The sequence below is a fragment of the Diabrotica undecimpunctata genome, chromosome 7 (genome assembly GCF_040954645.1).
Source record: "Diabrotica undecimpunctata isolate CICGRU chromosome 7, icDiaUnde3, whole genome shotgun sequence".
Taxonomy (NCBI): domain Eukaryota; kingdom Metazoa; phylum Arthropoda; class Insecta; order Coleoptera; family Chrysomelidae; genus Diabrotica; species Diabrotica undecimpunctata.
In genome coordinates, this window is record NC_092809.1 from 63,956,887 (window position 1) to 63,970,576 (window position 13,690).

At 32.5% G+C, this 13,690-nt stretch overlaps 1 protein-coding gene across 1 annotated transcript in view; it reads right to left on the bottom strand.

Moving 5' to 3' along the window:
• Positions 1-13,690, bottom strand: part of LOC140445454 (inactive hydroxysteroid dehydrogenase-like protein 1) — a 121,286-nt gene that overhangs the window by 24,329 nt on the left and 83,267 nt on the right. The window contains 1 exon segment of the mRNA XM_072537481.1: positions 5,241-5,351. Coding sequence (XP_072393582.1) covers positions 5,241-5,351 — 111 coding nt within the window.

Sequence of the window (13,690 nt, forward strand, 5' to 3'; positions counted from 1 at the left end):
ATATAACTTGGGCCACATAATATTTAATATCTGGAATAATTTGGATGAAGACACCACATAGGCAACTACTGTCAACATTTTTAAAAATAGACTTAATAGTTCTATATATCATTTTTATATTACTGCCTTATTTTAGAACTGCATTATTTATTGTCTTACAATTTTTGTTTTATGTAGGTACTTCTCACTCTATAATTTGATTAATTTTATTATGGTATTTTTCTTTGTTTTTGGGCATAATAGGAGCTCAATCCTCTTTCCTTATTTGTTTTATAATAATAATAATATCAAGTTATTTATATTATTATATAATTTGAGTGCATATTTCTTATGTATAGATTTTGCATAACATAATTAGAAATGAATAATAAATATTTAGATTATATTTTGAAAGGTTAAGGCTACGCTGAATTTTGTTACTCATTTTTAATGTCTAAACATAATAAATATTTTATTTTTAGGTCATTGAATATATTGCAGTTAATAAATAATAACGCTCAAGATGATTTCGTACAATCTTTACATATTTTCATTATTATGTACCACAAAACTTTCCCTTACAAAATGGACCTTGTCAGATTTATTAAATTGCTGCATTGTTAGTCTACAACAAATACCTTGAACTTGAATAAACGAATTAGTAGTTAGTACGTTATTATAAGTTAAGTGTTGTTTATAGTATAAATAATGTACTCACTTTACAAAATAAATGTATACAAGTAAAAACAATTAACGGCAAAAAGTCAATAAACCATCATTATTACTGGTTTACACGTACATAAAAAGATATTAGTGATTTGATGTTGTAGTGGTTATAACCTGATATATCTCTATGCTACGTTAAGTAAATAAAAAAATAATATCGAGGCAAAAAATAAGGTAAAACCAATAAATGGATTTTGGTTATGGACTATAAAACAAAACATCTTCTTACAGTGGGACGATTTGCTGAAAACGGGTCCAAAAGTCTAAATGTATATCAATTTAAATATGAATGTGTACTATAAGGTTTTCAATCTTGCTAATTATGAATTTAATGTCAAAATTGAGAAATCAAAGAATGGAAAAGAAAAGTATTTTTGAAGTGTGTCGATTAACCGCGCCCAGTTTAGGGCAATTAGCTCAGTACGTTTACGGCAGTCGAGTAGTGCGGAATCAGTAACGTCCTTAAAAATGGATTCTTCAGCATATTCTGAAGATGTCATGATATCATTGGCATATAATGAAATAGAAAAAAGAAAACTAAGGTTCTGGATTCATGTAATAAATCTAAAAAAGGAAACATGCGGAAAATTTTTGGTTTTTTTTTAAGTTTTTAGTCATTTTGTTTTATTCTATATAATATTTATGCATAACATTTTTAGTTGTATTTTAACCTAAAATAGATTATCGTGTTTAAAACTTTAAATCCCTGCTTGTACCTGTCAGTACACCGTTGCTTATACCTCTGAACGTGTCCTAAGGTGTACGAGCATTTTTGTGTGAGTAATTTATGTAACGAGAATAATTTTTTACAGTGACTCGCAGTAAAATTGGTAAAAGTCGGGAACATGTACAAGAGTCATTGAAGGAGGCATTACATGAAGTTTTGCCGAATAATTCATCTATACGTAGTGTGGCGAAGAAATGGAATATAAGTAACTCCACGTTATATAATTATAAAATAAAAACATACTGTAGTTAATAGTGTTAATCATATCATAGTTTCACCACCAAACTACTGTTTTCATAAAGTATTTAGTGTTGCAGAAGAGAAGCAACTATTTGATTATATAGAAAAAGCTATCTTCATTTGGGACTTACTAAAATCCAAACTAGAATATTAGCATTTAATTATGCTACAGTCTTGAGTTAAAAAATACCAGATCCGTAGCAAACTACCAAACAAGCAAATTGCAGGCCGAAAATGGTTAGTTCAATATAGAAGGAAATGGTCTGCATTATCTCTAAGGAAATTGGAGTTAACAAGTTTAGCTAGAGCCACTAGTTTTAATAAAAGCAATGTTAAGCAATTTTTTAATAATTACACTGATGTTATGAAGACGTATCAGTTTGGCCTTAAAGACCACTTGACAAATGGAGATCCACTCCAATGCATTGGTGCAGCGAACCCTTCAGGATGGTGAACAGCAAAGAACCCAGAAAAAGCTGATACTGATTAACATAACTGGGACCGAGAAGTTTTTGGTCTATATAAAACTTCTTACCACAAAATTCCAGACTGGATGTTAAGTAATCCTGGTAAATCAATAAGTATTTATGACGTTATTTACAAGCATTAACACCAAAAAATATTGTAAAAGTTTTAAGGTTACAGGTTTGTGGCCAGTTAATCCCAAAATCTTTATAAAAGAAGAATATCTGCAGTCGTGTGTCACAGGTTGACCGGATACGGAACAATGTCTGGTAAATATGTATATGTCATCTAGCGCTCCTGGTGACCAAACTTAAAATTTTTTGACTTTAATCCCAGCTGAACATTTATCTACCCCATCTACTTCCGTTGCTATTCCTGTTCCGTCCACTTCTTGTCAAGCTAATGATCCAACTTCAGAGTGTTAAGCTACGGAGTTAATATACGTCACCTGTAATCGATCTGTCTCTCAATATATCTACAGAGTTTATAGTTCCGTTTCCAAAAGCGCCAGCTAGAAAATATTAACAAGGCAGAGAAATGCGTAAAAAAGGAAAAATTATAATTTAAACCAATACACCAGAGAGACTTTGCTATTATGTCGGAGCCGCTAAACAGAATGGAAAAATCAAAGCCAAGAGAAAAAGTACCCAAAGAAAAAGTAAAAACGAAGCTGATTAAACTTCCTTTTCGTTCTGTATTTCATAGTGAAGATGTTGATCAAATATCCTTCTGTGACACGTCTGATAAAATAGATGCTGATAATATGGTTAAAGAGTATTTTCCTGAGTTTCAATCAGAAATGGATCTTCATATAGTAGGAGGGTACTTTATTTTGGTTAAACTTTGCTCTAAAGAGTTATTTAAACATTACATAGCTAAAGTGCTGAAAACGATTAATAATAATACTAGTTCCAACAAAACCTATTTTAGTTGACTTTATCCATTTTAATGATTATTAAAAATATATGAATATATATATATATATATATATATATATATATATATATATATATATATATATATATATATATATATTGTTGTGATCTGCTTTATGATGTTTTATTATTAATTAACACTAATTTAATTAATCCAATTATTTAATTAATTAATTCACTAATTTATGCAGAGTCATACAAATCAATTACTATTAAAATTTCTCAGGGTGCCTTTTTAATTTTACTTTAATCAGTTTACTTTATATATCTCTTCTAGTGGGTTCAGTATCTCCTAGTTGCTCATAATCGGGATAGAACAGGAAACGGAACTAACATTAAAACAACTTAAATATGCACACAAATTATTATTTATTTTAAATAAGCAATACGATGAATATTAATAAATAACTTTTGTGGGCAATTATCTTTCCCAACAAACTCCTATACTCTAAATTTAATTTTAATTACAAACTATCTATTGATCTGTTTTATAATAATATCTACTAAAAAAAAATGACCATATAAAAATATAATTTATTCACAAAAAAATAACTCTTTGAAACTTGGAATCTTAGTTCGTATGCTTATATTTGATTTTATCTTTAGAATATCTTAAAATTTTCTTTCATTCAAATTATTTGACTGACCTTTATTTTTTTACGCCAATGATGTCTCCTCTCGATCAAACCACAGTTCCTTCCTTGATTGATTATGTCCGGCTACCATCAAATCTTTCCCGTTCTCAGCATCGATCCAAACCGCATACCAGCAAACTACTCCTCCGAAAACACTAGCCCAAGCCTCTTTTGACCGGTACTCTTTATTCACAAATTCTCCTTTCTTTCTCAATTATATCTCGTGGACTATGCAGACTCAAAAGAGGTATTAATCTTCTCGATTTTGATCTGCTCTCAGCTTCCACCTTTTTTACTAACAAACGAAAACACTGGTACTCAGATTGACTACACGAAAACACGTCTTCTCTTCTGGTCTGCTGGTAACATAATAATCCTTTCAATCTCTCCCAGACAAACTTCTCAACTCTCTTATTCCCACCATTCCTTTTTAACCAATCATAAGCATTCATCTTTCCCACTTATTTTCGATTTAGAAAATTTCCAACATGATATTTAAAACAAATAAACTACTTTCACTCAAATTACTTTTCAGAAACCATTAACAAATTTGCCTTTTTCAACAGAAATAAGTTTCCAAATTCTTGTTATCTCATATCTAAATCTAATTCTTATTTACTTTCGAAAAATGCCCACCGCAAAATACAATTACAAGTTTATCCCTAAATCTATAATTATACGGGTTCCATTGTCCTTTCACTATTCACTCAGTCTTTCACGGAAAAACTCGTCAGGGCCCCGTCACGGAACAATGTTTTCTCTTATTCTAACTATTACAAATAAGTACAGGGTTGTATTTTAACTTATATGCCCGCGGTATGTTAAAATAATAAAAAAACTCTTTATCCTATTTCTGATCGATAAACTGATCCATAACAATATATATATATATATATATATATATATATATATATATATATATATATATATATATATATATATATATATATATAACACATATTTCTGATTAATTTCTTATAAGTCAAAAGTAACAACCTCTGTTCCAAGGTACTTACAAACCAGTCCAAAGGTAGATGTAGGTGCTACCCCTTTTGGACAATATAGCAGAGTTTTAACAATTGCATGTGGATTTTAAAATGATGCAACTTATAGATTAAACAACATTCAAAATAATTCAAAAAAGTCTGATAAATAGGTTACGTACAAAAATTTTTTTCTTGGCATTATAATTTGTCCAAAAAAAAATCCAAAAGCAATATTTTGTGAAATGTCCAGAGGTGCATGTTCTTATCCTACGTTTTAAATTTTATGAGCTAAATTTAGATAATAAAATTGTTTATAAAAGCTTACTTAACACAATTAAAACTAATAATAATAGCAATCAAAACACACAAAAAAATGAAAAGATTTGCCCTAATAAACTGGCAATAAAATACAATAAAAAACCGTTGTAAAAGAAAATAAATTCTTCTATAAAATTGGAAAATTATCTTATCTTCCCTTAAAGTTGATTTGTGATTTATTTAAAATTTTGTTATTTTCACATAATTTAACAAAATAGAATTTACTTACCTAAAATATTAATTGGTAGTATTCCAACTTGATCTTTCACAATATCGACTGCTTTCTTACCTTGTGAAAAATCAGCTGCTATTATTTTCGTTTTCACAAAATATTTTGCTTCTGAAACAAAAAAGAACGAAATTTTATAAATATGTTTAATAAATACAAACACGCTAAAGAAAAATAAAAAATGTAGCGCATTTCCACTGAACAATGATACATATACAATACATATATAGAATACAATATATTATTATTTAAGGTTACCATTATCACAAAATAGTAAAGAACACTCGTTCATGGGTAATCTGTCATTTTTCGGACTGTAACCAATATAATAATACAATAATTATGCTTCCCTGCACCTTCCACTATTTTCCCCCTTAACTCGGAAAATATCGACCGCGCAAAAAAATTTGGAAAGAAGGTGTAAAATTTTGTCGAAAAGTTTAAAATGAAGGTGATCAAAATTGTATAAAATATAATATTCTCCATTTTTATTTATGTACATTAATGCCGTAAAGTTAAGAAATAATAAATGAGATTCCCCCCTTCCACTATTTTCCCCCTTAACCCCGAAAATATTGACAGCACGAAAAAATTTGAATCGAAGAAATTGAGAAAAAATATATATACTATATTAAAGATTATATATATTATATATATTAAATATATAATATATAAAAATATATTATATATTTAATATAATAATATATTAAATAGCCGCTCCGAAGATTCCTTTGAGGATGAAATACGTATAAGCGGATACACAGAGGCACTAGACGTGAAATCAAATCTTAACTTTCTTTCCTTTTAAATTGAGAAAATCTTAATTACAACAATTTCAGTTCATTTTATTTTCGTAGAAAAGTTTAAAATGGAGTTATTTAGTAAAAATGCTTCCCCTTTTTCATTTTTAAATTTAAGAGGGCGGCAAACGCAACAGTTAGGTTCAGTCGCGATTTTAAATTTGCACTACTATTGACCCCCCTAAAGGTTAAAACAATAAAATTGTTTGACCGTCCTAAAGGTTAAAACAATAACAATAAGACAGCTTGCAATGCAAAGCCTAATCCGACTGGACTATGGAGAACACATTTGATATTAAACTATACATATAATGATCTAATCAAATATTTCTTAATTATTCCGTAACTTTTTTCATGTTTAGAATTTTTAACTGCCTCATGACACGGTTTTTAGGTAGGAATTGTATATTATTATAAAAATATTACACAGAATCGTGCTCACGGAGCATTAACTACTCAGGAAATTTAGCAAATTTTTGTTACAAAATTTGTTTTTTAATAAGAAACTCTAATAGGTTTGGTAATAATAAGTTATAAATAAACAAAAATATCATAAATGATAGTCAGTTACGTAAATAATAGAATTTTAAGACAGTGAAGCGACAGGTAATTTTTCGCTATAGTGTTAACCGTTCTAAAGAAAGCCATTGGACTTTATAGATTAAGTCCATACAATGACTCACGTAAAAAGCCATCAGTAAAAGTGAAGAAAGTTATCTGCGTCTTTTACGCGACGAGAGTTTTTAACATAGTATGGATCCAGAGTTTTTACCTTGTTTAGGCTATCGCCTCTTCAAGGAAGGGGTGCTCCTTTTCTTGCGTAGTAATAGGGGCGTGGTAAACGTGACGATTAATGCTTGTGGAGATGTATGGATTGCTAAAAAGCTGGGGTTTAGAAGATGGCGTATGTGTGTGGACGATATGTTATGATGAAGCACACAAGAAGAATTATTGGTGAAGAAAGCCAAACAAGTCGAAGGAGGTACTGCAGGGGTTGCCAACCATACTAGGAACGGCTCTTAATCAGCATTCTTAGCATCCAGTTGTTAGCTGCGATATTTAATGGGAAATGATTCTAGAATATCAAAATACTCATCATTAAGTTCGTTTCCACTGTTGTGTAGAAGTTTAGCTGGAGGGAACGAAACTTTGCTTTTAGGAACCCTAGTGAGTATTTGCCCTCGGCGATTGCAAGGAGTCTTTAATGTTTGTTTTGCCCGATTGTTCGAGCCGGTGATGGTTCGAAGGACATACCTCCTGCTGAAAGATAGGATTCTGTCCTTAACAGGTGTAAGATTAGCTACCTGATATATGTGTGCTGATGGATAATGACTGCACTTCCTCATGCAGAATCTAAGGATTTTCCTTTCGGTGACCATAATGGTGTTAATTTGGTAGGTATTTGAAGATGCGTAGATGCATACCTTGTATTCGATAATCGGTCTTATAAAGGTTTTGTAGTTGTGCAATAATGTTTTAGATGGCGTCCTGCCCATTTTACCGGCTAGCACTGACAGGAGTTTAAACCCCCTTCTCACCCTATCTAGGGTATCTTAAATCTCGGTTTTCCAGTTGAGAGTCCTGCTAAAATGAACTCCCAAATAGGAAACCAAGTTTTTGAGAATAAGGTCCTGTCCTAACAGTGTTATTCGGCCATGAACGTAGAGACAATCAGAGGATTTGAATAAGATTAGTTGTAATTTGGAGGGATTTATGGTCACTCTCCATTGAGGAGTGCAGTATCATGCGCATACAGGAGAAGGGTTTTAGACTGTGTATAATATTGGAGCAAGAATTAAGCCCTGGGGTACTCCAGCTTGTGGAGTAAAGGGTGTGGATAGGATGTCGCCAAATTTGATCCTGATCGTCCGAGTTTAGCAAGGCGGAGATTTTTGATCAGTCCTGTGTGCCAGACCTGATCGAATGCCGTCTAGATGTCTAGGAATATGCCTATGACGTGTTTCCTTTCGTTAAGTGATTGTTAAATAAAATTTGCTGCTTTAACCAATGCATTATGCGTGGAATGTCCAGCCCTGAATACGAATTGGTAATCTGGAATGGCGAGATGAGCATCTAGGAATTCTACGAGTCTTCTATTAAGAATCATCTCGTAGATTTTACCTAGGGTGCTCAGTAGAGAAATGGGTCTATACGATTCAGGGTTGGTAAGGGATTTCCCTTGTTTTGGAATCATAACTTTGCTGGTCACTTTCCATGGAATTTTAAAATGGCTTAGCATAAAACATGCACTGATTATGTTGGTGAGCAAAGGGATAATATTCTTTGGAAGATTTTTAAGGCATCTTCTATGGATGCTATCAGGGCCAGGAGATGTGTGTTTTCCAATGTTACACATCTGCTTCACGATATTCTCAGTTACAGGGGCCATCATCGGGTTAATATAAGACCTGAAATGTGCCTGAGGGTAATAGAATATATCTTCCACTCTCCGTTCGGCTTCCTTTTTGGATCTTTCATTGAAATTGGGAATATTGGGGAAAACAAGTGCGACCTGGAGTGTATTTTTGAAGATTTCGGCCTTGTCTGTGGATTACTAAGAATGATGTTGTTGACTATGAGATTTGATCGTGGCTGACGTTCTAGCTTCGTTAGGACTTTGAGTTAATTCCAGAATTTTGCACCCTCTCGGTGATCAAGGTTGGCCGTGGCACGCATCCACTGTAATTGTTTCAGTCTGTTCAGTTTAAACCTTATAACATAGTGTCGTATAAAGAACATAAATATAAAATAAGCATTACTTTGCCTACTGACGAGAATAAAAGGAATATTAGAAAATGCCGATGCTCAACTACAGCTGCAGTGCAACTGGTGATATACATTTAATTCAAAAAATATATTAAAGCCAAATAATTCCTGCAGAGCAATTGGGTAACACGGGAAAAAGCTTACTAAATACTAAAAGAAATCATTATAGGAGAGTAACAGCTTGCAGACCGTAGAATGCAGATATTACAAATCTTTTTGCATACTATATCCCCCTATCTATCCCTCTATCCTCTGCTTTTCTAAAAAGCGTCTATGTTTTTAACCAGGTCCAGTCACTAATATATTTCCGTATGCTATCAGGGCCAGGAGATGTGTGTTTTCCAATGTTACACATCTGCTTCACGATATTCTCAGTTACAGGGGCCATCATCGGGTTAATATAAGACCTGAAATGTGCCTGAGGGTAATAGAATATATCTTCCACTCTCCGTTCGGCTTCCTTTTTGGATCTTTCATTGAAATTGGGAATATTGGGGAAAACAAGTGCGACCTGGAGTGTATTTTTGAAGATTTCGGCCTTGTCTGTGGATTACTAAGAATGATGTTGTTGACTATGAGATTTGATCGTGGCTGACGTTCTAGCTTCGTTAGGACTTTGAGTTAATTCCAGAATTTTGCACCCTCTCGGTGATCAAGGTTGGCCGTGGCACGCATCCACTGTAATTGTTTCAGTCTGTTCAGTTTAAACCTTATAACATAGTGTCGTATAAAGAACATAAATATAAAATAAGCATTACTTTGCCTACTGACGAGAATAAAAGGAATATTAGAAAATGCCGATGCTCAACTACAGCTGCAGTGCAACTGGTGATATACATTTAATTCAAAAAATATATTAAAGCCAAATAATTCCTGCAGAGCAATTGGGTAACACGGGAAAAAGCTTACTAAATACTAAAAGAAATCATTATAGGAGAGTAACAGCTTGCAGACCGTAGAATGCAGATATTACAAATCTTTTTGCATACTATATCCCCCTATCTATCCCTCTATCCTCTGCTTTTCTAAAAAGCGTCTATGTTTTTAACCAGGTCCAGTCACTAATATATTTCCGTAACCGAAAGACGAATAAATCTTACAAATAGGGCATACTATGGACTCCAAGAACAATTCCACTCAAGAAGTATCAAAAAAAAACTAAAATTATTATATACAAAACACTGCTAAGACCAGCCCTCACATACGGGGCGGTAACATGGACTCTAAAGCAAAATAATAAAATACTTCTGGGATTATTAGAGCCTATAGATACTCCGCAAAATATTTGGAGCTATAAACTATCAAGGACAGTGGTGCAAAAGACATAATTTTAATTTATATCAACTCTTTAATGAACCAGATGTCATAACGTTCATTAAAGCACAGCGACTTCTGGTTGGACACATAATACAAATGCCTGACAATATGATTGCTAAGAAGCTAACGGCAGGAACACATATACGAAGAAAAAGCAGAGGTGGACCGCGAATTAGGTGGTTATATGGAGTTGAGATCGACTTAGGTATACTAGAGATCAGAAAATGAGAACAGGTTGCCAGAAACCGAACAGAATGGCGACGAATCTTTGGGTAGGCCAGGATCCACAGAGGATTTTCGAGCCAAAGGTGATAATAATGATGATCTTTGTCGTCTACCAAAATCCATTTTTCACTCAACTTTACCCTTCATGATCAGCTTAAACATTTCGTACTTCTTATTTCTAAGTATGTGCCCCAAATATGCTGTCTTTCTTGTTTTAATTGTGGTCAAAAGTTTTTCTGCCTCTTCTCATTCTGGACAACACCATTCTATTCGTAGTATGATTGGTTCATTTTATTTTTAAAATTGTTTTAAAAGGCCACATCTGAAAAGCTTTCAGTTTTCTCATTAAGTCGACAATAACAGTCCAAGCTTCGGCACCGTAAAAAAGAATCGTGTGGATATAACATTTTACTGTTTAATATCGGATTTACAGATTGTCTTTTATTACTCAGAAATTTCTTCGTCTTCAAAAAGACTGCTCGTGATTGTTCTATTTTGAATCGAAATTTGGATTTTGGATTTAGGTCTAGTCTGTTGGTTGCTTAGTTAATATGTCCATGATGATCTTTATGTCCAGGACGCGATTGCAGCCTGCTATCGTCATATTCCTAGAGTTGGCAACAAATTTTAATAGTGTTGATCACCAACAACTTTTGGAAACCTAAAAATTAAAGAAATGGAAGGAAATGTGTACAAAGTAACAACCGATGTGTAACAATAAAGTTATCATCTAGATCATCTGATGACACCTCTGTCATGTAATTATAAAATGACATTTAACATGCCAATTTTATTGTTGTAGCTTTGGTTGTTATATTAACTGCAAACCTAAACACAGAGAAATTTGGCAGGACCAAATAAAAAATTTTACTAATTAAATTTGTGAACATAAAAAAACAAAATTAAAAAAAAATAAGTAAATCTTCTGGACGGGAGCTACGTATAGTCTTCAAGGCTTCACATGTGGCTTATTGCATACTGAATAATATATTCTCACATGGAACTAATTATAAGTTTCAAATATGGATTATAGCCTAGCTAGGATTGCAGCCTTGTTACATCCCTTTAATGATCATATCTTACCACGTGAGTTGTTGGGGTGTGCCAAGCAAAAAGGAAGCAAGACAAACCCAATATATAACAATAAATCCAAGTAGTAGATTAAGCAATAAAGATGGGTTTCTAAACGAAAATTATTGTTTAAATATGGAATAAATACAGAAAAAATATTCGCCCTTCTACCACTCTTTCAACCCGTCGCGGAACAGCTGAATTTGTTTTACACGAAAGAATGGGTGGTGTCCAAGAGATACACGTTGGGTATTTAAACATTTTACAAAAAATACAAACAAACAATTAATCGTGATACAATTCTTATTGCCTACTTTCTTTAATAACATAAGACATATTTTATTACCATAAACAAACAACAATTCTTTATTTGGAACTGATACAAGCAAACCTCAAAAAAAGATAACAATGATAAATTTTTGGATATTTCTCTCAATCTTCAAAATTTTGTCACATGGGGGTTGTGTATGTTTCAGGCAAAGCCATTTTCTACATTTTTTGCCATAATATTTTTTTTTTCGATTTCGACAGTAGTAACATCTTCCATCAGTTGATGAAAACTTTTGAACTCGTTAGACGCTGTTCAATAGTTTGCGTTTCTTGTTTTGAGTGCATGTTTTTCGTTGAAGAATTAAGGCTTTCATTAACTAAATCCAGACCAACATTTTTGACATAAATGATCCGTTCCAAATTTTCGTCGGGATTGTTTGCGTTGTAAACTAAATACCCATTAATGCCGGCAATGTTTATTATATTGTATAATACTATCATAGGCCATCTTCTGGTATTCCTACTTACATTATAGGCAGCAGACTACACCACCATTTTTTCACTAGTTTTAGAGTAAATTCCATCATCTGTATGTAGGGGGGAGGCAGCAAGAACCACTTTGACTTTTTTGGAATATGTGATACTAAAGTAATATTTTTTACAAAACTAAACATTCAAGAATTTAGTAATCGTCATTTACCGTTTAAAAATTTCGGTAGAACTTCTTTTTGCTGGTGATGGTGCTAAACCAATTATCAAATGTTACATTGCGATCTAACCCTTTAGTTTTATTATTATTTGCAAAAGGTTCCTCTGCAAAAGGCGAATACCTTTATTCCATACTTTGTAGATTTGTTTGGGATATAAACGCAAAACTAACATCTTCCCGCAAACGCATAGAACATTAAGTTATCAACTTTTTCCTTTCGTTGCGAGTGTTGATATTGTCGGAACGCAGTGAATTAAGTAAAAACTTTATTAAGTTTCGTCAGTTAACCAAAACTCCTTCAGATACAATGTACAGCCTTTTAAAACTCCGGCTAAAAGCAGCAAGTCAAAGACAGCTTTCATGTCTGTTATGTTCGTCAATTTGATGTCACGAAGAGTCTTTGTAACGAAGTACAAGTGTAGAGATATATATATTGGTATTTTCGACAATCATGTTTATCATATGATCGTCAAAAAAGAATAAAACGTTTCTGTAGGTGTTCTAGCGTTTTTCACACTTTCTTTGGGACCAGGCAAATGTAAATTTACATTGTGACTTCGAGTTTACACTAACTGATTTGGCACATGTTTATTTCATTCTTGGGTATCATCTTTTGCTGTATAATAGAGATGCCCATCATTACCTTTGCAGACGCTAGTGCTAGCCAAAATTTCACTTTCATAGTGTAATGTTTGATCATCTGTGGCTTCTACTCCATCATACAACTTCTGCAGTCCAGCAATTTCTACTAAATAAGGCTCCATTTTTAAAGGTATAAAACCATTTACTTTCTAAAATAATAAAAATTTGTTTTAACAGAAGTTACAGTAATAGTTTGAGTTAACATACCGCTTCTAGAATCTGTAACTGCTAAGCTTAGCTAGTACATCTCTCTACGATAATAAAAGTGCGGCCTCGCGCAGATGCTACTACAATGTAATTTATGCAGCTACTCAAGCGCCCCCGCGTCAGAACGACCGGTTATTTTTCAAATTGTAAAAATAATATTGGTTTCTCTCACAGACACGCATCCGTGTATCGAAGTGTTAACTATGTATACTACGGACAAATGGGAATTGAACCGAAATAAATAAAAATTCAAATTGAAGAATAATAAATAAACAGAATTTTTAGTTAAACGCCAACTATTTTAAACAGAAAAATTGTAAAACATAGAAGTTTAACAAATAAATAAAATATAAATGTATAAATAGTATAATAAAATATAAATATAAAAATGTGACATTTATAACGTTACAAATGCTACAAATTAAAAGTTATTTAACTAAAAA